The sequence below is a fragment of the Eptatretus burgeri genome, chromosome 14 (assembly GCF_056783735.1).
Source record: "Eptatretus burgeri isolate ZD-2024b chromosome 14, Ebu_testis_v1, whole genome shotgun sequence".
NCBI lineage: Eukaryota > Metazoa > Chordata > Myxini > Myxiniformes > Myxinidae > Eptatretus > Eptatretus burgeri.
The window spans coordinates 45,251,695-45,278,885 of record NC_140974.1 but is presented as its reverse complement, the minus strand read 5'-3'; the positions used below and the strand labels follow the sequence as shown (position 1 = coordinate 45,278,885).

The 27,191-nt window shown below is 37.1% G+C and overlaps 1 protein-coding gene across 7 annotated transcripts in view; it reads right to left on the bottom strand.

Annotated features, from left to right (window-relative positions):
• The window catches only part of RGS3 (regulator of G protein signaling 3), a 276,636-nt gene that overhangs the window by 114,023 nt on the left and 135,422 nt on the right, over positions 1–27,191 (bottom strand). For all 7 annotated transcript variants that reach the window (XR_015051183.1, XM_085854602.1, XM_085854603.1 and 4 more), the window contains one exon: positions 19,374–19,454. Coding sequence is in view for 6 of the 7 variants with exons in the window: in XM_085854602.1 (XP_085710728.1) it covers positions 19,374–19,454 (81 nt within the window). In the remaining variant the exon portion in view is untranslated. The remainder of the gene's footprint in view (positions 1–19,373; positions 19,455–27,191) is intronic.

The following is a 27,191-nucleotide window of genomic DNA, read 5'->3' as shown; positions in this document are numbered from 1 at the left end:
GCCACTCATTTATTTAACAAAAAATTATGTGAGACTAATCATCACACCATTATCTGTATTAATCTGCAATTCTGTTTCTTCCAAAAGCAAACAATATGTATCAACTTCTTCACTCTCTCCTCTTTCAATGTATAGGGGAAGTATCCACTCGATTAGACTTTATAGTTTCCTTTTGAGCGCTCAGGTCAAGCATAGATTGTATACAAACTTTTAAATGCTGTCATATCCAAAATAGGTTCTTTATTTCCATTACTTTCACACACCTTTTGGTAAGACTTGTATGCTTCAGCAAAATCATTTTTTTCCCAATTAATTTCCAATCTATCTCGTGGGTAAAATGTTCCATCTAGAGAAACGCGAAGTTGTTTCACCTTAGCATTATCACTCAATGCATTATTCTTATCAGTCGCAGTATCACCATCTGGCTTTTTAAAAATGATCCACAGATATCGTGGCTTTCCTTCCAGAACACCCAAATTCCACGTGTAAGTTGTTTGATTGAGTTTAACGTGTTGACATCTTCTTTTGAGGTATGATACACTGAGTGGTTTCTTTGAGTTAAGTCTTCGATTCAACATCTCTTCTGTTTTAAGATTAGGAGTATATTCACTGATATACCAACTCATTTCCTCAATTACAAATTTATTCTGATCACCAAAGCACTACCAACACCAAAAAGCAATCGATTTTCATTATCATTCCTTTGTAGTTGAAATCTAATTTTAAGGCCATACAGAACTTTATCATGATCACAAAATCCAAATATACCTTTAAGAGGAACTGCCACAGTAAAACTATTTTCTGCTTTTGTATCATCATTATACATTCCTTTCCTTTGAGTATACCCAGGGTCTGTGTTTGTTCCCGTTGACATATCAGGAATAAAACCTTCGACAGACCCCTTTCCCATTCTATCACTGAATGTATAGAGTGTAAATTTTATCATTTCAGATACAGCAGAGACATAATCAACCGCTTCAACTTCTTGTGTTCCAATATACAAACGCACACTATCAAACATTTTCCAGAAGAAATCATTTACAAGTGTAGCGTTTGTGTTATTCCCAGCCTTAGTGAATTTAAATTTACACAACAAGAAACTTTCGGAGAGATTCAAATAGGTTTGTTGATTATTTATTTCAAAACTTTTTGTACCATTCGTATTCCAGTCTGTTCCAGTTATTGCATTTACCTTGAAGTAATCTTCTTTTTAGTGGAGTTTGAGATAATAATAGTATCATCCAAATCATAGATACTATCAATTGCTTCCATACTTGTATTTATTTAGGAAAAAAAGATGTCAAAACTTTTGAAACCCTGATCCAAGTATTTGAATTATTTTCTGTCGTTCTTGGGGGACAACTGAGTTTTGCCTTTCTTAATTTCTTTTATTGCTTGTAATTTATGAGATTCCTTCTGAGCATCTTTTATACTCTTTACGGCACCTGCTACATTTCCCACAGCAGAAGCAGTTGAACCAATTAGATCTTTATGTTTAAGAATAGTTGAACCAATACCCATGAGAGTATCAATTATCCCATCTCCTCTAAATTGATGTCCAACACCCCTTTGTCTCTTAGGTTTATAGTATCCTCTACCAAGATACATACCTTCACCCTTGTAGTATGGGGAAAGGAACATCCCATCCCCTGTAATTATTTTATATTTTCCCAACTCGTGTTTCCTCAAAATAACCATCGTATTTATTTATTGGAAAACTTCACGTAGGTGAATTCTGATGGATATAACTTCTCCATTAAAAGAAATCACACGATTATCTTGGTCGGTTATCCTAAAATTTACTCTGTGTATGGTTTTTCCTGACACAGGTAGATAAACCAAATTTTTGGGTTCCATATTGAATTTATAACCAATTGGGGTTGAGTATTCGCTGACTGAAAATATTGTATTTGTTGTTTTCCCATCATTATAAGGACCAGCAATCAAATCGCAGTCAATTAACACCGAATTTATTGCTGAGGATATTTGAATGACATTATCACTGTAAACGGTCCCATTAGTTTCAATCTTTTTGAGGAGAAACCCAATAACTCTCTAAATGAATTATCAATTGTGAAATCAACCTTGTAGTTATTTTTAACTTTAATCGTTGATTTTGAAGTATGTTTTTGAATGTTTATAACAATATTTTTTGGTTCATCACCCTGTTCTTTCATAAGACGAGCAATTTCGGAAGATATTTGAGAAATCTCATATGCTCAGGGTGAGACTGTTATCGTTTTGTATCCACTTCCTGGATTATAACTAAACTTGTCATTTTTCTCGGTTATATTAAATAAGGTATTATAAGTTTCCATGGACAATAAAGATGCCTCATATTCTTTTGTTGTGTCAAGTTGTAGTGGGTATGGGAATGAAGATGTGTGGTCGCTTGTTGTGAAATTGAAACTAAGGATTGTGCTTCTCATCTTATTTAATATGAGATAAAATGTCTTTATATTGATATTTATTAATTATTTTCATGTTCATCAACTGGTCTAAAATGGCTGATGCTTCATTAAAACAATTGTTATTTCCAGCCTTCTGACTGCCGAACAACAATAACAGTCTATTAACTAATTGCAATGGGTCATTTGGAAGAAAACTAACACCTGAACCAAGGATACTTAAAGCCTGAATAATGTGTTTCTCCTTCTCATTCTTCCTACTTTTACCAGAAAGAATAACCTTATAATTTAGAGTGTTCAGCAGATCAATATATACTCTATCATCATTATTTTCCATATCCAATGGTTTATCAATATACTTTGATTCATCCCTCACAGTTGAACCTTGTCTTCCATCTTTTGTGAGAAGAAACATTAATCTTGGAGTTAGTTTAACAGGGGGTTGAGCAGAACCCAAGAACCTTAATTCATCATTAAATATCAATACCTTTTCTTGAACAAGATGAAATATTGCTGATTGTTCTGTTGGAATGAGTCCTGCTTTGGTTTTTGAATCCGCTGAATATTCATTGTTTTGAAGAGCATTCACAATATAATCAGGGGGTCGATTAATCTCTTCCAGTTGTTGAAATAAACCTTCATCATCATATTCTAATTCTCCTAAATGCTCTAATTCTTCCTCCGTCATTTGACTGAAATCTTTTAACATTTGAAGTTTTTAGGAGTATATTCTACCGTGGGAAATGTGGAAACATCTTTCATTTTCCTTGGGAAGTTTTTAAAAGTGGTTTAAAAAATTTCTCTTGTTTTCTTTCAAATGCTTCTTCGCCCGTTAGTTTCTGTCTGCGTTTCTTCTTTATGTCTTCCTGCTGTTTTACAACTTTTGAAACCAACTCTTGATGTTCCCTAAATCTTCTTGCTCTTTCTTTCGCATCCATTTATTTATTGAAAAATATCATTTAATATCTCATCTTGTTTCACAACAATATATTTATATTTTTCAGTCGTGTGTTTCATGTAATCCCCAAAATCCTTTTTACTACATAATGTAGAACAATTGTCTCTCCAAAAATTGTTTATATCTATTGAATTTAACTTGAATAAAATAAAAGTATTAGCATTGTTTCTGATGGAGCACGACGAGGAAGCTGAAAGTACGATTGACTAAGATAAATACAATTACAAGAAGAATGTCTCCCTCTTGTGTAGTAGCTGTCCATTACCGTTTGGTTTCTCTCATTAACACAATCATCAAAGATAACGAGGTTCTTTTTGGATTTATCCAAATCTTGGGGAGACGGTATATCATCCGTATTATCACTCAGAATACAAGTTATCGGTTTTGATTTCTTTTTACATCTCTGTGTATCACAAAATAGTTGTATTATATCTTCAATGTTAAAATCATTTAGGTTTTTTTGAAGTTTAAAATAAACCGATTATATCTTCTTTTTGAAGACCAGCATTAAAACCTTGTGAGAGTAGTTGATACTCTGGTTGAAAACTCGACTTTGTGAAAATTATTAAATTATCATAATCTAAAAGTTGGGAGTGAGGAGCATCTTTAAAAGTAAGCAGGTTTTCCACATCCACTTGAACCAACTATGAGGCATCTTAATGAATTTGGGAGATTTTTATGGTTGTCAAATTTTATCTTATTTTCCCAAATAGGTAAAAAATCATTCATTTATATATTTGGAAAACAGGTTATTTAATTTATTCTTGGCTTTTTTCGAAATTCTATATTTTATCCTAAGTTCAGGTTTAATTTCAAGATAATCCATTATTTTATTTATGCAATATCTTGTGTTGATATTTCCCTGAAAATCACATCCATGAATAAGATATAACAACAATCCTTTGAACATTTCTCTAATACGTTCAGTTTCTTCCCTTGTAAGGAAAGGTGTGTTCTCACCCTCGTTCTTTACATTCATTTCTCGAATCAATCTTGTAAAGTAATTCATTTTTGGTGTAAATCTAAAAGAATTATTTTCCTTTTTATATTTTTGATTATCATTAATTAGAAGATAATCACAGAATATACATTGTTTATAGGCTTTTGACTCTGTGTTTAATCCCCGTCTTTCACACGCAGGACAATTCTCAAATTTGTCATATGGAGAATCATGGAATTCAAGAGGCTCAAAATCGAGTAAACTATTCATATTTATAAAGTAAAACTTTACTTAAACTGAAATTCATCTTCGATATCATCTTCGATACTTTCAGAATCATCTATACTTTCATAACTATCATTTGAACACAAACTCTCGGTGTCATAACTATCGTTTGAATGCAAACTCTCGGTATCATAATCACTCTCATAATCTTCAAAATCTTCAGTTGAATATTGGCTCATTTAATTAGTAGAAAAAACATTACCATCGATATCGATATACATTTTTTCATTAACAGATTCAACTGCTACATTTTTTATATTAAAGGTAATTTTAAAATGATCCTTAACTACAATTGAACGAAATGTCATTTCACCTGATATATTAACATCCTTTATTTCATCAGGATTTATATCTTTAGGGTTGTTGAAAAAAATACAAATTTCTCCTTGCATATTACAGATGGTCTTATCTTTTCTTTCTAAAGCTTCATCCATAAGGTTTTTATTTTTTGATACCTTTTCTTGTTTCATTGCTTTTTCTAGTTTTGAATATATTGCCAGAAGGAGAGAGAAACTTTTTGGTAGAGATACTTTAATTGATGTTAGTACAGGTATACTAAAAGCCCTTCCACTGAAGTAAATTGAAGAACTCATCATATCCACCATAATTGTTTTTATCCAATAGTTGTTATATTTATCTTTGTTCAATTTTACATCCTTGACATATTTCTCAGCATCTTTAACAAATGAAGAGATTGATTGAAACTTGTCTTTTGTGTCTTGAAACATTGTATTTATTAAGTGAAAAAGTTGGAGGATAAAATGGTTTTAAGCACAGATTCACCTGTAAAATAAACGAAATTTTCATCAAGAAAATTTTAGTTTAAGCACAGATTCACCTGTAAAATAAACGAAATTTTCATCAAGAAAATTTTGGTTTAAGCACAGTTTCATCTGTAAAATAAACGAAATTTTCACCAAGAAAATTTTAGTTTAACACAGATTCACCTGTAAAATAAAACGAAATTTTCATCAAGAAAATTTTAGTTTAAGCACAGATTCACCTGTAAAATAAACGAAATTTTCATCAAGAAATTTTTAGTTTAAGCAAAGTTTTATTATATAAATATGGTGAATACAACATACTGCGATGTTTGTAATCACGAATATAAACATTATAGAAAACACCTCCGAACCAACAAACACACATTTAATCTATTTCACAAAATATCCCCTCTTGAGTTGGAAAGAAAACATTGTGATACCTGCTCAAAGGATGTTTTGAAGAGTAGTTATAATAGGCATCTTCAATCACAAAAACACAAGAAAAATGAGTTTAAAGTAAAGAGAGACTATTATATTGAAAACACTGATGGGGCATTTAAAGGGCATATAAAAATAAGGATTTTTCAATTTGGAGAACCCGGTCCATCATCAATAATTGAATCAATTGAAATAGTGAAACCTGATGTTGAAAAATTTATTAAAAAACATTAAAAGAAATGAAAACTTTAAAGTTTTATATGGGAGTGAAAATGAATATGAAAAGACAAGATGAAGAACAAACTCCTTATATGAGGACAGATCTTCATTTTATAACATCATTTCAAGATTTTTTGAATAGTGGGGTTTATGAAGAACTATCAAGACAAGAGGAGGATGTTGATAATACAGTGGTAGGAAGTGGATTCAATATTAAAAAAATCATCTTTTTAGATGTACACATTCTAAAATCAAACCCTCTTAAAGCTTCTTCTTATATTGAATTACCAAAAGAAATAAAACGAAAGAAGGCAGTTGTTAATATTAAGAATAATGATAATAAATGTTTTCTCTGGTCTGTTCTTGCTCACTTACATCCACCAAAATGTAATTCAGAAAGAGTAAAACAATATATGAAATATGAGAATACCTTGGACATTAAAGATTTTAATTTCCCAATGCCACTAACAGATATTCCTAAATTTGAGAAAAAGAATAATCTTTCTATTAATGTATATGGATTAACGGATACAAACAAAGTTCAAATATTAAAAATTTCAAACAACTATAAAAATGAAGAAACACACATTGATCTTTTATATTTTAGTGTTGGAAATAATTCACATTACACATACATCAATAATTTATCAAGATTAATCTCTTCTCAGGTATTCAGAACAGCAAACAAAATATATCCTTGTAAGCGATGTCTTAATTCATTTCATACAAAAGAACGATTAGAACAACATTCAAAATATTGTAGTAATCATAAATCAGCTGTAATTACAATGCCTAAACCTGGTGAAAAGATTTATTTTGAAGATTATAATAAATCTATCATGCACCCATTTGTGATATACGCTGATTTTGAATGTATCCTTAAAAAGATAAATACTGCTTCTCCTAATCCAAAGAACCATATACAAATAAATATCAAAAACATATTCCTTGTGGTTTCTGTTATTATATCAAATCATCTGTTGGAGAAAAGTATAATAAACTTGAACAGTATAGTGGAAAAAATGCTTCACAAGAGTTTGTAAAACGATTAGAAAAGGATTGTATAAGACTAAGTAAATTAATGAAAAACAAATGAACCGATGAAATTAACCATAGAAGAAAAATTAGAATTTAGAAAGAACAATATCTGTCATATTTGTGAGGAGGAAATTGAGGAGTCTAAAGTTAGGGATCATTGTCATCTTACTGGTAAATATAGAGGTCCCGCTCATTCCTGTTGTAATCTTAATTATAAATTACCTTCTTTTATTCCAGTCTTTCTTCACAACAGCGCCAACTATGACACACATCTATTTATAAATGAACTTTCAAAAACACCAGGGAATATTTCTGCCATAACAAACACAAGTCAAAAGTATATTTCATTTACAAAAATGATATTCACAAAACCTATAACTCATATAAGGTTTCTTGATTCTTACAAGTTTATGGGAACACCACTAGCCAACCTCGCATCAAATCTAAGCTCCACGGGCTCTTTTCCAAATCTTAATTCATTCTTTCCAAAAGAGGAAATTCTAACTAAAGAGGAAATTCAGATTAAAGAGAGAATTCAAAGTAAAGAGGAAATTCTAATTAATGAGGAAATGAATGAAGAAATTCTTACTGAAGATGAAATTCTAATTATACAGAAAATTCGAACAAAGAATGAAATTCTAACTAAAGAGGAAATTCTGATTATAGATGAAATTCTGATTAAAGAGGGAATTCTAACTAGAGAGGAAATTGAAACAAGGAATGAAATTCAAAGTAAAGAGAAAATTCTTACAAGTAAGGGAATTTATCCTTATGGTTATATGGATTCATTTATGAGATTTAAAGAAACACAACTTCCTTCAAAAGAAAGTTTCTATAATAACCTTTATGAAGAAGAGATAAGTGATAAGGAATATAAACACGCACAAGAAATTTGGAAATTATTTAAGATAAAGAACCTTGGAGAATATCATGATTTGTATCTAAAAACAGATGTTTTATTGTTAGCTGATGTGTTTGAAGCTTTTAGATCACTCTGTCATAATAAAAATTGTTATGGATTAGATCCTGCCCACTATTTCACAGCTCCTGGTTTAGCTTGGAGTGCAATGTTGAAAATGACAAAACAAGATATAGATTTAGTCAGTGATGTAGATATGCTTTTGATGATTGAGAAGTCTAAGAGAGGTGGAATATCACAAGTATGTTCAAAAAGATATGCTAAAGCAAATAATAAATATCTTCCAAATTATGAGAGTGAAAAAAAGTAATTATTTGATGTACTTTGATGCTAATAATTTGTATGGATGGGCAATGTCTCAATCTCTGCCTTATGGTAAATTAGAGTGGGTGGAAGAAAAGGATTATGAAAAGGCTTTGATGAATATTGTTATTTCTTCTCAAGAGAAATTGAATGGCAAAGAAGAAGGTTATTATTTTGAAGTTGATTTGAAGTACCGAGTGATCTTCATAATAAGCATAAAGACCTTCCTTTTGCATGTGAGAAAGAAACCCCAAAGAAAGAATGGTTCAGTGATTATCATAAAAAGTTTTAATATTAAAGGCAAATCAACAGAAAAGTTATTAACAACATTCTATGATAAAGAGGGATATGTTTTGCATCAAAGGAACTTGAGACAATATTTATCTGCTGGGTTGAGAGTAGCTAAAATTCATAGAGTTTTAAAATTTAAACAAAGTCCTTGGATGAAAAAGTATATTAAATTCAATACAGATATGAGAACAAATACAAAAGTAAAATTTGAAGGGGAATTCTATAAATTGATGAATAATGCTGTCTTTGGAAAGACAATGGAGAATGTTAGAAACAGGCAAAACATTAGATTTGCAACATCTTGGAAAGAAGCTTCTAGATTGATAAATAAACCAAGTTTTGAGAGAGAAGAGGTTTTTTCAGAGAACTTTTCTGCTATTCATATGAAAAAGGAAAGTATTGTCATGGATAAACCAATTTATATTGGAACAGCAGTTCTTGATTTATCAAAGATATTGATGTATGATTATTTGTATAATGATTTAAAGAAAGAGTATGGTGAAAATGCTTCATTGTTGTATATGGACACCGATAGTTTTATTCTAGATATAAAAACTGACGATGTTTATAAGGATATGAAGAAAAACATTGGAGTATATGATACAAGTAATTTTAGTAAGAAGAGTGAGTTATTTTCAAAAAAGAATGAAAAGGTTATTGGTAAGTTTAAGGATGAGTTGGGTGGAAAAGTAATGAGTGAGTTTATTGGATTGAGAGCAAAGGCATATGCTTATAAGTATGGTGATCAGATTGATAAAGGTTAAAGGGAATAAAGAAATATGTAATAAAGAAATCAATAACTTTTAGAAATTATTATAATTGTTTGATGAATAAGAAAGAACAATATAGGAAAATGAATACAATAAGAAGTTATAAACATAAGATATATAGTGAAGAAGTAAATAAAAAGGCATTAGGAGCCTTTGATGATAAGAGATTTATTTTAGATAATGGAATAGATTGTGTTCCATATGGATATTGTATGATAGAGTGTATAAAATAGATTGTGTTCCATATGGGTATTGTATGATAGAGTGAATAGAATAGATTGTGTTCCATATGGACACAAGTTTTAACGATGGGAAGATGGGTTAGGGTTTTTAAGGGCTTCCGCTGCGTTTTTCACAATATATAAATGGTCGAACCAAGTATTAGTCAAACTAAAGAGTGGAGAAAATCTCAGTCTTGGTATATAAATGGAAAACATAATGAATGTGAAAAATATCAAATAAGTCTTATTGAAAAAAATATCTAAAACAAAGGTAAATAAAACAAATATGCGAATCAATTTAAAAACCAATAAGTTAGAGGATGTAAAGAAAATAATAAATATGTTTGAATGGACTGAAAAATTTGATGGTTATCAATTGAACAATGGAAAAATAATTTACTACAATATCAAAATGATATGCAACTCAGGAGGTGGTCAGATGAGATCATTAAGAGAAGTTTATCATTTCGTAATGGCACAAAAGGGGTATCTTAAAAAATATAAAGATTCAAATGTTTTGTTTTTCAATATTTTAGATGGGGATTATTGTGCAAAGAAAATTAAACTATTGAAGGAATTTGAGAATGAACAAATGTTTATAGGTTCAATGAGTGAGCTAAACAATATGCATTGGTTATTTGATAAAGAGTGTCCCAGGGGCTTAGGCGTTTCAGATATTTCTTTCGAATTACCTTTAACAAATCTTTATCTTGTTGTATGGGCTATTTGAATAGAGAGCCCTAGGTTAAAAGGGGAAATAAAAAATGACCGTTTTTACAGCCATTTTTCCCTGCTGTGCAGGGGTTTGGCTTTTTCTTGAGGCAATGTTTTATGGCCGGATGCCCTTCCTGACACCAACCCTGGTCGCCTCTTACGACACACAGGGATATGGTACACCTATTCTAACCGGGGCATACACCGGGACCAGTACACTGGCACTCATTTCGCCGACCTCGGAAGGATGGCAGGCTGAGTCAACCCCCTGGTGTTAATTCAGCAGCCAACGGGATTTGAACTCAGGACCCTGGGATCCCAAGCCGCCACCCTAACAACTAAGCCAACACCAGGCTCCAGGTTAAAAGGGGAGACAAATAAATATACCTTGGGCTAAAAAGGGGATTTATTTTTCAGGGGAAAAAAAAAGAAAAATTTCATGGCTGAAAATCCCCCATTCATTTACATGGGGAAAAGTGAGCCAGAACCAGTATTCTTTCCCTACTTATATATATATATATATATATATATATATACATATATATATATACATACATATATATATACATACATATATATATATACATATATACATACATATACCGGGCGTAGTGGCGTGCGCCTGTAATCAGGCTACTCGGAGGCTTGGGTTGGAGGATCGCTTGAGGACGGGGGCTCTGCACTGGGCAGGGTGTAGAGCAGCCCGGAATCATGGCGAAACCCAAATCCTGATCCCTGTGTCGTAAGAGGCGACCAGGGTTGCGTCAGGAAGGGCATCCGGCATAAAAAAAACCTGTGCCAAATCAGTATGCGGATCATAACGGATGATCCGCTGTGGCGACCCCTAACGGGAGCAGCCGAAAGACGAACAACAACATATATACATACATATACAAATATATAAATAAATGTATATATATAATATAAATTATATATATATATATATATATATATATATATATATATATATATGGCTTCTTGAGTTGATTAGTGTAATTAACTACAAAAAAATCCATTAGAATTCCCATGTTTTAAACACACGTCATGTTAAGGTGTAAAGGTGTAAAGCCAAGTACATAAAGCAGCTTACGACATCCTTCCAGCAAGGCATTGCATTCTAATTACAAAATAAATAACAAAACCATGACAATATTACAACAAAGCATGTATTAATTAATACTCATAATATTTACAATAATAAGAATAGTAGTATCATATGGCAATAATAATAACGAACATATCCCCGCGCTGGCTCCAAGTACATCTGTGCTTGGTGAAAGGCAAGCTAATGCGTAAGTACAGCGGGTAATACAACAAGGCTGTGAAGACCAATTAAAAATTGGTCCATCGGTTCAACAGGCTCACTCACTAATTAAGTAAAAGTTGTTTCAAATTAATCCAAACCTACAGGAGAAATATAACTTTTTCAATCAGATAAAAAAAATTGAACCTTGGTGGTGTATAAGGCATCAGACTGCTGTCTTCATAGTAAAAAATCCCCCCCCCCCCAAAAAAAACCTCTGTTAAAAAAATATGCTGCAATATCTTTGCTGTTATAGTGGGGCAACTTAGCATAACAATTGTGCATTTTGTGAGGAAAACACCAAATTTGGCCAAACATCTCAAAATTTTTGATGGTAGTGGAAAATGGCTGCCACAGCCATCAGCGGCTGAATTTGAGATGGCCCAATATCCAAATCTGTTCATAATATGTTAGGCTACTAGTGTGCCAAATTTGGTGTTTTCCTCACAAAATGCACAATTGTTATGCTATATTTCGCTAAGTTGCCCCACTATTAAGAAATATCATGATTTTGGAATTTGACAATACTATGCACATCTATTTACATAACACATTGGTTCTTCCCTCTGTTTGTGTGTAACATTCCATTCCACCCATTAAATTACATCACATGACATGCCATGTTGGTCCTTTGTGAAGCCAAAGACGTGTTCAGAGCTGTCATATTCACAATTGCCATGCCCTCCCTGTAAGTTTTCCCTTCAGTGTAGAACGACCATTGGGATTGTGAAAAGGATTATCAAATATCGAAAGGTGAGAGCCGATAGGCGTCACAGGTCTTATGAAGGTATAGGCCTCAGGCTTCAGGTCTCTGGTAAGTGCAATTGGAATCTATCTGAACTATATAACCATGATGTGGTGTATATGCACATCAGCAGTGAAAATGTCTTTACCTCAAACCCGGGTTATTTTTTTTAATTTGGGAGTGATCGAGGCAGCCTTCTGTTTCTGACTATTTTCTAGACCAAGGACCGCACCAGAAAACCCATGTCATTATAAGGGTCTTTGTCCAAGCAATGGCAGGAATCTCATGATATTGTGAAAGAAAACCTCCATCATTTACTTTTAATGATGTTTATAAAGTAAGTCGCTGAGGCAGGCGTTATCGTGCTTTGGTGGAACGTCTGAGTCAGCTATGCGACGTGCTTGTACCCCCTCACACCCGCCACCAAAATGGCACTTTTCACCCAAGTGGTCACCGCACTGGACGCGGGTGAGGGAAGTGTGTGTGTATGTGTGGGGGGGAGGGGGGAGTTGTGCATCTGTGTGTGTGGGGGGGGGGAGTTGTGTGTGTGTGTATGTGGGGGGGAGTTGTGTGTGTGTGTGTGTGTGTGTGTGTGTGTGTGTGTGTGTGTGTGTGTGTGTGTGTGTGTGTGTGTGTGTGTGTGGGGGGGGGGGGGGGTTGTTGAGTTGTGGAAGTAATTTAAGCCTTAGGGTTGGTTGGGGGAGGTTGAGGACTTGGGGTTTGTGAATGGTGAGGGGGGAGGAGGTGGGGGTTGAGGTGTTGAAGCCACATTTTACATTGTGCAGATGTGTCCATGGGTCCCTGCTGTGTAGATATAATAGGTTAATGCTGTCTGTGTGTGTGTACTCTTGAAACACGGGAATGCTCCTCGGAGAGAAAAATATATTAAGTAAAAGTTGCTTCAAATTAATGCAAAACTAGAGAAAATTGTAATATAAAAATCAAAGTTGTACACAAGAGATTGATTGCATCTTCATGTATATAAAGTGCCAAGAGTGTAAAATTTAGAACTGAGATTTACCCAATCAAATGTTTTGAATAAATCAATAAGTTGTTAGCCTTGAAACTCATTTTACTCCATCCTTTTCTTTAAATGCCAAGTCCATACAATTACAACTCAAGATATTCTTTATAATAACCTCCCATGTTTGAGCTCTTTCAACCAGCGCAAGAACAAAAGGCCTCTTTTTTATCTATTTTTTTTTCCATTTTTTGTTCTATCGTGGTATTTTTACCATAGCCTTCTGCTCGTATAAAATAACCCTGTGTTAATATGAACACAACAACAGGAAGCAGCAGGATAGCTTAGCCTCTGTGTGTGATCCCCATTGAGCTGTTTCATTTGGGTGCAAGTATTGACAATGAAATGTTACTCCAATCTGTCATTCTGAAACAGTGTCAGCAAAGAATGATGCATCTTGAAGGACTGTACATCATCTCTTAGATGGGCATGTAATGTTAGTTGGCTATTGAGAGCGCATTTGGGTTGTGGGTTGGCAATTGAGTGCCTGTACCCTGGCCAAATTCCCTGCTTGGGATTAGCTGTATAATTAATAATGTTATGTTGTAGATGCTATTCTTATCTGAAGAAGGTTGTTTACATGTGACATGCGAACTCTTGGGAGCCTCAAATTGTTTACAGTTTAGTAGCAGTTACCCGAACAACAACTGCACTCTGAGCTAGCAAGCACTCTAACCTGGCATTGAGAAATATCCGAGATTCCCAAACCATTTGCTACCCACAGTTTAGGCAATGATTTTTAAATAGTTCAGGCTGCCAACGGCACCTGACCCACTCTACAAATACACCATGGGATCTTTAACATTGACAAAATAATACTAGCAGTAGGTACACTATGGTCAACATACATCTGAGGGATGGTGCACTCTTTGAAGCAACCCCCTACCTGTAAAGTACCAATCCGACAGTTTATAGTCAGGTGGAGAATCAAACCCAGACTATAGACAGTTCAAAGGTGAGTACACCTTTGAACCACTCTGTTGGATAATGAACAATAAGCTGCAGGCAGTTAGTGAGTGCGCTGCAGTGTGGACACAGAAGAAGTATGATGGATCACACAGCCTCCTCTTGCATTTTCTTATATGTGGAAAGACCAACTCACTTTTAAATATGACGGTAAAGACAAAGTCCACTGTCGTGGTTTATGATGGAACAACTTCCAATGTAAAATTTACCTGAAATACTCAATCACTAAAATCGAGGACAATATTCCATAATTTGAAATCAACAAAACGAAAACATTGTCCATACAAATAAAGTCATTTTAATCACTTTGCCATCATGCTAATAATGACGACAGTAATGTAGTTGGCAAACATGATTACTGTGACATAATTAGTCATGCATCTCGGTTACTTTCATGTGAACATTATAGTTATGAAGTTATCTGATATTAATATCACCATTATTTTATGAAAAAAATTATTCTAAAGGCTGTAGTTGTGGGTGTTGATGTTAATGTGTGGACAGAACTGCAAGTGGAGTCAAACAGTTACAACTGATCGAGAAACATTGAAACAGCCATGATGACAAAAATGAAAATGTGAATAAGCTTGCAAGTGTGGAAGCGTTTAAAACTATGTCCATTTGGGATGTCTCAAGTTTTATCACTTTTTGTTTAAAAAATATCAACTTTTAACATTTTGGAAGGAGGGAGAGGGAATACAGGCCTAAAATATGACTGATGACACCCCTTGGGTATACCTTTGATTTAACAACTCCGTTTGTTTATATTACCCCGAATCTCAAATGTTTGAGAAAAACAAAACAAAAAAAAACTCACCAAAACTTTAAAATTGAAATTCTAACTGCTCTAATGGAGGCTGAAATTGATCACAAATTGTGGATTTGTTAAGCGCATTTCTGGAAACTTAAAAAAAAATGCATTTAAAACGAATAAATACTTGTATTGAATAACATGAATCACATTTAGTAAAAACAAGGTGTCAAACTCTTGCTTTGTCGTCAAACTCTTGCTCTATCGACAAACTCTTGCTCTATTTCAAATTATTGCTCTTTTGCACCACAACTTGTTAATTATTGGGTTTAACGATCGTAAAAAAAAAAAACCAAGCAGATTACCTGCCCAAAGGTCAATTATCCCAACTGTACGAATAATCATAATATAATGAATGTAAGAAGAGCTAAGGGTTAACTGTGCATTTTACAACACAACATTATAACTGTAATTGGACTCATTAAAACATCGGAGTTTAGTGGTATGTTTTAAACTAGAATGGGTCCACTATTTGGGTCTGTACAGTGATAGCTCCCCCCACCCTCATTTTCCCTGAAATTGTTATTTTAAGCTCTCCTATTTTCGTTATAAAAGGCGAGTTTCATCCATGCAGCCAATTATTACATTTACTATGTTATCCGTGGCCAAACTGTCTGAAAAAGAAAATAAACTCTAACAAATACAAATAAACATGATTCCACTAATAAAACAGACGTATAACATTTTCTTTTTCAAACAGTGGTTTATTTAACAAGTTGGTCTCCAAAGCCAGCCGCCAACTGGGCATTCTCCATCACAGAAAGTCCTTTCTTGATACACCTGAACTCCTATCCATCTACAAGACCTTCATCTGCTGCTTGATGAAGTACTGCTCTCCCCTTTGGGCCGGCTCCCCTTCCTCACACCTTGCTCAGCTTGATCCCATGGAAACCAAGGCCTTCAAGATCTTTGGAATCTCCTGTGATGAAACTGAGTTTAGGGGCCTTTCACTTCTCCATCACGGAGAGGTCAGTGGTCTATCTGTCTTCTACCACCTCCTTTCTGGTCTTGCACCCTCTGCCCTTTCCGTGTTTTGCTATCCCATCCCCCCCCCCCCCGCAGGGCACATGGTCCACCATCAACCCCCTTCTGGTGAAACTCCCAAAATCCAGGATCACTGCTCACCTCCACTCATTTGTTCCTCTTTCCCCCCCCCCCCCCCCCTGTGGAACAAACTTCCACATTCTCTTCAATCTCGTTCTTCTCTCCAGGTCTCCAAGACAGCTGTTCACCACCATCTCAGATTGTCCCCAATCCAAAACCATGATCTTTTCAACCCTCGTTAAGTGATATAGTGCCTGTTCCTTCGTGGGATGGGGGATTTTCAGTACAATTATAAGGGAAATTGACTATCGAATGGAATGTATTTTGTCTGTCTCTACCATTATCTAACACTAGCACACAGACCCCACTCCTGAACAAAATTTTCCAACATGACTTCACCCCCCCCCCCCACACCCTACCAACCACCATCCTACTTTTCATATCATGGATCCATGCTTGGATGAAAACTAATTAGGGATGCAATTTGTGAAAACCTCTGAGCAGGTTTATCAATTTATTTGATGTTGGTTCATGTACAAACCTGGAACAATAATGTGTGGGAACCATGAACAAGTAGAAGAACGAGTTTTTAACGAACAAGATTATAAAACACTCAGGAAGGAGCCTCAGTTGGTAATTTAGCAGCATTTTCAAAAAGGAGCAAAACACTTTTGACAAAAAAAAAGAAGTCACTTTTATAAAACTCCTGAGAAATAAAACTTTTTTTTTAATGAGTATAATATATAGTTATATTTTGTAAATTGAAAAAACGTTGGCATTAAGTTGACAATTGTGAGCATCTCATTCAGAGACCGTTTTGAACACCCAATGCACATACTCGCCTTAGCAAAAAAAATATTTTGAAGATACAATGGAAAATCAAAACAAAATTGAATTGTTGATATTGTGTTTGCCATTGGGTTGCCCAGTCTTTGTTCGATCCCTGAGTGAATCGAAAGTTTAATCAGTTAAGTAATTTGATGGGATCAACCTTAACCAAATAAAATGCCATTCTGATACAGTAGAGACAAGAGTCACTACTTCTTTGAGGACACTATCCGAAATGTTTGTGGTGAGGACACCATGTTTGTGGTGAGGATGTTGAGGTCGTGGAGAGATTCACTTACCTTGGCAGTGATATTCATGTCTCTGCTGGCTGTGAGTCAGAGGTCAACAGAGATCTGGGTCGGGGCTGGGGAGTCATGGATTCACTGGATAATGGAATGTGGCACTGCTGGTACCTGAACGGGAGGACGAAAGTCCGAGTCTTCAGGTCCTTGGTGCTTCCAGTCTTGCTCTATTGATGTGAGACTTGGACTTTGACCAAGGGTCTGAGACGGAGACTCAATTCCTTTGGTACCAGGTCTCTTCGGAGAATCCTTGGATATCGCTGGTCGGACTTTGTGTCCAACGAGCGGTTGCTGAGAGAGACTCAAATGAGATTTGTTACCTGCATAGTCCGTGAGCGTCAGTTGCGGCTGTATGGACATGTGGCTCATTTTCCTGACGCTGATCCAGCTCACCAGATTCTCTCAGCGAGGGAGTCTCGTGAGTGGATGAGGCCAATGGGCCGACCACATTCCTCGTGGTTGCAGCAGGTTGATCGGAATCTAAAGGAGATGGGGATGGGCCAGGCATCTGCCTGGGGGATGGCCAAACGGAAGCCCCTGGAGTACTGGAGGAAAGAGAACGCAGCGACACGCTGCTCTGGCGCATGCTCCCATACCTGACCCTGACCTGACCATCCGAAAGATGGGCACAAAATATTGGCTTCCCGATATGCATTTAGGATGTGGATATTAAAGATCCAAAGTATGTTTTCTTAGATTAAGTCATTGCGTGCTGGAATGTCAGTCAAATTTACTGATCGGGATAAGCTGTTCGCTGTAATTAAGACAGCCTGTTGTACTTGGGGTTGTGGGTGCATGGATATGGCACAGGAATGATGGGTCAAAATAACATCCCCCTGTGCCCAATTTTTTTGCATAAAATATCCTTTTAAAGTCTGTTGTGTTGAGAGAGCTTTTTTTCCTTAATCTATATAAATAGCATGATGGTGTATGTCGCTCTGGTTTGCGATCTCCTCTCTCACCGCCAACCACATCACCATCAAACATTGCAGACATAATTAACAGTCTCACAATAATGCTTATAGCATCGAAATATATTTTAAACTTTTACTTTGTTCGGCCCAGGAGAAAGTAAACATTTGTCAAAGCGATCATCAAAGGGCAGAGGAGCTCCTTGTGAGACAACGGCTTTCCATTTCTCGTGCCCAAATGTGTCTTTGGACGTCCTCCTGCAGTTGAGTTACTATTTTTTAGGAGGTTGGTGGCAGGATTTGCACTCTGGATTTGCAGGATTTAAAATTATTCTGATGGATGCTAAACTGTGCGTCTCATCTGCCAGCATTCATTGGTGCATGTTAAAGATCCCATGGTGTCCTTCACGAAGAGGAGGCAAGCTATCGCCGGCACCATGAACCAATTCCACATTCCTGCCCTAACCGGCAGAGGGCATTGCATCAATGGTACAGTCGTACCCTCAACCAATAATTCCACTCCGCAACCTTGTGCTGCATATGAAAGAAGAAGAATGATTATGAAAAATATGCAACAAATTTTACTACGTTGAGCAACCCTCCACTATTGCTGTGATATTACTGTGGTGCATCAACAATGCAGCAGGTGGGAGTGGCTGGCTCCTTGTGTGAGAGGCGCTGAGGAGTGCCAATAAACCAAGTGCTTTATCTGCTTTTGAAAGAAGTTATGAGTCACAATTCAGCAGTGAGGGCCAAGGAACCATAAATAACAAACAAAATTACAAGCAAAAGCTTCTATGTCCTATAGATAAGTGGAATCAATCATTTGAGTAAATTTTGTTTCGAAAAGTAGGACAATTATTTTGTGAAACAGCCAGACCAGAACAAGCACCACTCATAGGATATCTAAAGAATACCATGACCAGGAAGCCTTGGTAGTGGATGTATGAAGCCATTCACCCAATTAGTCAGATAAACAAAACAGCAGAACCAAGATTACATCTCACACTGTGCTGTACCCAAATCTACAACAGGATTTTCAACAGCAGGTTCATGGAGCCAGTTGTGCAGTGGTGTGCATAACAAACCGTTCCACAATGCGCTATATTATTGCATCAGATCCCCATCATCACAATGCGTCATCGTCATTTTTGTTCCACATAGTAACACTTACCGGTTGCAAGCCCCCAGGAGTCCTGAGGCATGCTTCCTGTGTGCAGAGCAGCGTACGAACTGGCTCATGGAGGTCCAGGGGCTGCGGAACAAGAAGCATTTCAGTATTTTCAGAAATTCTGAGATTCTGAGCAAAGGGAGATCTTAAGTAGGATCTTTACTGAACAACTGCTGGAGCTGATGATGTGTACTGTTTCACAAAGATGATAACTTAGAATTATGAGCATTGGCCCACCTTTGGTGGACAATTTAAAATGGTGATATTTCCACAAAGTGATACTGCTGTGGGGCCGGACGTCAGCCGCAAGCATGACTGCGAGATGGAGCTGCAGAGTCGGCTCGACCGATCGCCCGGAATTCAGATCGTACTTCTTCGGAAAACTCCGGAAAGTACGGGTCCCTTTTTGGACCATGAAGGGTCAATATTTCCACCACGTGGTACAGGGCTATTCGCCAATTTTCAAAATACCTAGAGACCACGTGGCGATCTACCGAGTCTTCACACCCTCGACGGCACCCATATGGAATGAGATGCTCAGCGTCCGTGTGTGATCCGAGCAGTTTGATCGCCGAGTTCTGTCGGTCCGAATATCCCGTTACAACGGCAATGGCCAGCTAATTCCCAACTTGCAGCACGCGAAGCCAATGAAAGAATGGACACGAACGAGCTGAAACAATGAACAATCGGGATATATTTGTATGGAAGGTATATAGAGCAAAAAGACTTATACGGTTTACTACTTGGTAGACGGGCTCACGGACACGCGCGCGCGCACACACACACACACACACACACACACACACACACACACACACACACACACACACACACACACACACACACACACACACACACACACACGACCCGACCAAATGATCTTTATTGAGACCTATCTCGGACCTGTCCGCCTCGTACGGTCTTCAAGCTGGTCCGTCTGGCGAGAGGCGAGCCGAACCCAGACACTGGCGGGCGACCCTTGCGGTTCCTGCGGGGACTGGCATCGCTCGAGCTCTCGGTCAGGGTGAGGAGGACAAGGACGACGTCGACCAAAACCGGCCAGAAAGGCTCCCTGAGACGAGCGCTACAGCAAGATGAGCGCTCCAGCAAGATGAGATGTCCAGGTCGGGAGATGCTCTTTTCGGGAGCTGTTCTTTCGTCTGGAGCTGCCCTCAACCAGCTTCTGCCTCCCCTTTTATGCGCTCCCACCGGCTCGACCCCTCCCCCACTCAGCCCGTGGAGAATCCCAGAGCAGAGTGTTGTTCTTGTTCTCTGCAGAACCATTGTAACGGTCGTTTCTGTTGTCGTGCCCCCCCCCCTCCGCCGGCTCGACCAATCCCCCACTCGGCCCGCGATTTGTCGTTGCTGATTTATTTTCCAATAAAAATCCGAACTATAACAATAAATCACAGCGCAAGAACATTTATTTACCCATTAGACTAGGGGATGGTTTCTAACTAGAAACACATACTTATCGAAATAACTAAGCTCTAGGAACCTGAATGTCTGTGTGCTCATGGCTTCCAGATTCGCAACAATACATTCTTCGAGAACACACTGGACACTTGAAAAAAATTGGGATAAACTGTAACCATATTTGTCCTTGCTGGACCATACTGTAATGCTTTTGTGCTATAAAATGCAACAAAAATCTAATTTTACACAAGGTAATGTTTTCTGGGACACACTGTACACCAGAAAATTATTTTTTGGACATATTGTAATCATATTTGATCTTGCTAGACAATACTGTAAAGTTTTTGTGATGTGCAATGCCAAGTGATCAATTTTGAAGTTTTCCTTAGATCCAACATATGAAGCTCATTCTAACCACTTTCTGACTTACAAGCATTAATGTTCGGTACCTTCCGGGTGAGGTAGAAAGCCGCTACATATCCGCTACAGCCGTTACAGGATATCGAAGCTACTACACCGGGAAAAATCACAAAACCCTCAGAATGCATCCGTAAATGAAAATATAAATAAATAAATAAAAACCCTGAAAAAACTAAATGCAGGTGAGTGACGGAGACAATGGGGAAACACAGTAATTTTGCTGGTCGATGAACATCAAGGCCGATCCATCAGGAAAAAATCACAAAACCCTCAGAATATGTCCGTAAATGAAAATATAAATAAATGAAAAAATAAATGCAGGTGAGTGACCCGAAACAATTGGGAAGCATGGTAATTCGACGTGCCGACGGACATCAAAGCCGATACACTGGGGAAAAAAATCACACAACCATTAGAAAATGTCTGTAAATGAAAATATAAATAGTTGAAAATAAATAAATAAATGGGAAAAAACAAATACAGATGAGAGACCCGAGGCAAGTGCACACTCCAGGATCATGATATCCTTGCATCAAGTTGAAGTTCAAGGCAAAGCAAGTGAGTAACTGCAGATCAATTTACTGTAACATTCAACCTGGGGTGCGAGCAGCTAGTTTCATCAAAAATGGTCCACCGAAAACTCCAAAGAGTGGGATATCAGAGTCAGGCTGCAGTGCACAAACTGCTCATCACACCTGGCAATGCACATTTACGAGTCCAGTGGTGCAAAGGGCACAGGCGATAGACTACCGAGCAGTGGAGAAATGTGATATGGTCAGATGAATCATCCTTCGCAATGTTATCGACAAACGGACAAGTGCACGTCTGGCATCAACCTAAATAACTCCACAACCCTGAGTGCTTGGTTCCTGAGTGCTCTGTGATGTTGTGGGGGCACATTATCCTGGCATAGTTTGGGTGCAGTCATTCCCTAAGAAGGCAAGGTCAATGCCAATCACCACTTAATGGTACCGATTGATCATCTTCACCCCTGACACATTTATTTCCTGCTGGGAGGGGTTTCTTCCAGGATGACAATGCCTCTATCCACAGAGCATGAGTGGTCACCCATTGGTTTTATGAGCATGACAATGATGGTATCCATATGTCATGGCCTCAGTCACCTGATCTGAACCCAATCAGGCATTTATGGGATATTCTGGAATGACACTCGAGATAGCACTTTTCACCTCCATCAAACAGGTGTGAGTTGATTGACTTTCTCATGGAACAATGGTGCCGCATCTCTCCTGCAGAATTCCAGACGCTGGTGGAGTCTATGCTATGGCGCATACAGGCCATACTGGTCGCACGTGGTGGCCCACCACCCTATCATGTGAGTATATATTGGCGTTTCCATTTTTTTGTCAACTACCTGTATAAATACATGTATATATATATATATATATATTATATATATATATATATATATATATATATATATATATATATATATATATATATATATATATATATATACTGTATCCCATCATATAAATATATCCCGCCAACACCAGGCTAATATATATATATATATATATATATATATATATATATATATATATATATATATATATATATATATATATATATATATATATTTCTATATATATTTCTATATATATTTCTATATATACACATACATACATACATACATACATATGTATTTGCCAAATCCACATTAGTCTCGTTATATTAAGAGATTACGCATACATAAAGTTGATACAATGATGACAACAAAAAAAAAATAAAAAGTGGCAGGTGATAAAGGTGAAACGAAAAACAAAGGTGGACTATTAAATAAAAGACCAATTGAAATTATTGCCTTCAAAACGATTCGATGAACTGGTGACAACAGCAAACAAAGCTAAATTGTCAGCAAAGTGAAATAGAGGGTTAACAAGAGTTTAGACGTTTTATTAATGTAATTGCGGTCAATAGTAGTCAATGGTCTGATACACTGCCTGTGGATTGCTCCATAAACTGTAAGAACTGAGGAGGAATTGGCATTGACGATCACTTTTCAACGTAGAAAGATATTTGACAAGTAGCAGAAAGGAAAACTATCAATGTAAGTCGGATGAAAATGAGAGTTCTGGATCACTTGATCCTTTACCCTTTTCTTAGTTATGTCAAATGGCCCAAAACTCCCATAACTCATTACGCATTTGATGCTTCACATTACTCAATCACTTAAACTGCTTATCACTCAGATAACGTGATATTTTATCCCCTATTAACAAACCACTTCATCTGTTTTTTCCTTACGAGAGCGAGACTCATGGAAGAGCAAAGTAGAACTGACAGTGGGTTGGTGTGGCAACAATTGGGCACAACCAGCAGGGGAATGAATGGGCAGGAAAATAACAGAGAGGATGGGAGTAAATTACAAGAAAGAGAGTTGGGTTAAGACGAGGTAATAAATATTATGGGTCGGGATGGAGTCACATGAGGTACCATGGGTCATTGCTTACTTGAAGTCCTAGAGGGAAGAGTAGGAAAGAATATCCTCTGGGAGGTCAGTCCAAGGAGCAGAGAAGTGAGGAGCAAAGGAGTTGAGGTGTGCCTCCACCCACCCTCTCCCCTTAACCTAGTACCCCTTGTTATAGACCTTCTTCATAATAAGTCAGACGACAGTTCAAGATCACGACCTTTTGAATCACTTAATCTTTTAACCTCCATTATTAAACCACTTAAACTTTTGACCATCTGCTAAGATGAGATTATTATATAACCTTTATGTAAAAATCAACTTCATAAAAAAAATACTACAGTCATACCCTCAAACGTCTATTTAAAGATAAACCATATAATAACTCAAGAGTTCATAGAACACGATACCCCTTGCAGTATTACTTAAATTATAATTAAACGATGATTTTAACGATCGTTAAAAAAACTCCGAAAGTTTAGTGCCATTGAAGTAGTCCAGAAGCAGTTCCCAAGTGCTTCCTTGGGTGCTTAAGCCACTTGGCGAGCGCTCCACAAGAAACTTGGTAATTGAACACACCCCTAAAAAACTGGAGGTTCTTGGAAGTATTATGAAGGCGATTTCTGTTATATAGTGTTCAAATATATTATTCATTTTCAATTAAAAGGTTCAATGAGGTTTAAAGGCGTATAAATAAAACAAATTCTGGGTTTTACCGCCATTTTACCCAGTGCCTTTTCCACCACCCCATTGAACACGTTACATTAGTTATCTGTGCCTGTTGTTTGTGCCCTTCATGACATCCTTAAAAAACAGTAAGTTTTCTGTTTGGAATGATTTTTCCATTTTGTTTGACTGCCAGGAAGAGTAAAAATATCATCTCTCCTCTCTGCGCATGTGTGGCCAGGATGAGTTTGAAGCCAAGGTACATTGAAACAACAGACTTGTCTTCTTATTCATGTTCCGATTTGGGCTCAAAATACAATATTCAATTTAAATACGTTGTTCCTCAATCACAAACTGATGATCATAAATTCATCAGACAGACAGATGGACGGATGGACATGAACCAATTGATAAAACCCCGCTTTTTCGCTTTCCGTGTGCAGGGTAACAATGATACCTTTTCTTCCTTTAAATAAAAAATATTCATGATAAGGGGGATGGAAATAATGTGAGACTTATGATTAGTATACAGTATTACAGTCCATCACATGAACATACAAAAAAGGCCTTTATTCATATGAGAGAGAAAAAGATTAAAAGATAAAATTACAAGCTAGATTTGTCATACTACTATCATTAAGATACATCTTAGTGAATATTTACAAAAAAAATTACTTTCAGAAGTATAATGAATCAAGCAATCAAACGATATTATTCCAAGTTTTAAAGTCTGAAAGTATATTTCAAAGAGTAAATCCTATAATAAATAGAGTGAAGAAAAAACTTTTTTTTTTCCAAAATATAAGTACTGTCGGACCCTGCTATCCACAAGGTCCTGAAAAATGCCGCAAACGTCGGGGCATTGTTTCAATGGGGAAAAGGGTGATAGGTTCCTGGCAGTTTGTGATTAAAAAGGGGAAATCAAAAATCCCGGGAAAAAAACGTGAAACACCTGCAGAAAACCCTGAATATGCCTGCAAAAAAGACAAGAAAATGCAAAAAAAAAAAACCCATGAAGACGTCTGCAAAAAACATGAAAACGCGAAAAACTGTCAATACGCGAAGAACAGTGCCACAAATGTACAAGCAGGTCATATTTTATCAGCCAAGAACATGAGCATTCCACGGATAGCGGGGTACTGTACTGTGATGGCTGGATGAATACATTGTGATATTTGTGAGACATCTTGTCATGCTTATTTTGCGCCACACATCACAACACAAAAACAAATTATTAATGGAGGATTTAGCATCAACCAAGGATTTAGGTTTACAATCAACAAGATCATGCGATTTTCCTGAACTGAAGCTGAGTATATGGGTCGATCGCTTCGCCATCGCAGACAGGTCAGTGGTCTCTGTCCTCTACCGCCTCCTATCTAGTCTTGCACCCTCTGATATTTTTGTGCCTTGTCTCCTCCCCCCCTCCCCCTTCCAGGTTTCTGCAGGGCTCACACAGTCCACCATCAACTCCCTTCTGGTTAAACTACCTAAATCCAGGATCACTGCTCACCTCCACTCAATCGTTCCTCTTTTTCCCCACCTGTGGAATCAACTTCCACATCCTCTTCAATTTCACTCTTCCATCCAGGTCTTCAAGACACCTGTTCACCACCATCTCAGATCATCCCCAATCCAAAACCATGATATTTTCTACCCTTAACACATGAAGCAACATACTGAAAAAATAGAGAAAAGAGTCAATGCCAGGACACACCCTTTGGAGATGGGGAAACTGGCTGAGAGGACTCTATTCTGCTTGACCTGACATTTCTGATCTCCATATAGTTGGCAGAAAATGGTGTGATACCTTAGAGGGCACCCCACTCTAGATAGTATCCTCCAGAGTCCATCCCAGCTGACTGTGTCAAAGGCCTTTGTGAGATCCACAAAAGTAATGTAGAGGTACATATTCTGCTATCTAAGCTTCTTCTGGCTTTGTCACAGCACAAAAATCATGTCTGTAGTTCCCCGATTGGGTCTGAATAGACATTGACTTTCAAGGAGGCTTTCTTCAACGATTGCCAGGACAAGTCTGTTTAGAAGCACTCTGACCAATAATTTGCCAGTAATGGAAAGTAAAGTGTACCTGGTGTTGGCTTTATGGTTAGGGTGGTGGGCTTGGGATCCCAGGATCCTGAGTTCAAACTCCACTCTTCTGCTGAATTAATACCAAGTGGGGTTAACTCAGCCTGTCATCCTTCCGAGGTTGGCAAAATGAGTGCCAGATTGCTGGTATACTGTGTCGGAGTGGTGACCTGTACAGGATTGTGCCCAATTGCCAAGGAGACTGCTTAGGCAGCACCAATGCTCTGTACAGAATATGGTCCCAATGGATGGATGGAAAGTAAGGTGATTCCTCTAGACTTTGAAGTCAGACTTCTCTCCTTTATTCTTATGGAGGAAGATCATCATTGTGTCACAAAATTCCTGAGGCACTGTCACTTTCTTCCAGCTTGCTCTTAAACAGATCTGTAAGCCTATCATGAAGTAGTCTCCCTGCCTATAGACCTTGGCTGAGATTCCATCTATTTTGGGAGCTTTATGGGAATTTAATTGCACTGTACAGTAGTCTTAATATCTTCATGGGGTGGTGGTTCATCCAGCTCAAGTTTCACTTTCCCCTGGTAGATCTTTGCAATGGACATCTCCTCCACCAGCTGGTCACCAAATAGTTTCTCAAAATGTTCTGACCATCGGTACAAGATGGACTATCTGTGAGCAGTGTCATACCATCCAAAGATTTCAGTGGTGCCTGCACCTGAAAGGAATATCCACACACAGATATCAAGACTTCCTAAAACAATTTCATATCTCCCATATCTGCATACATTTGTGTTCTCTCAGCGAGTGATGTCCACCAGTTGTTTTGGATGACTCGGAGGTTG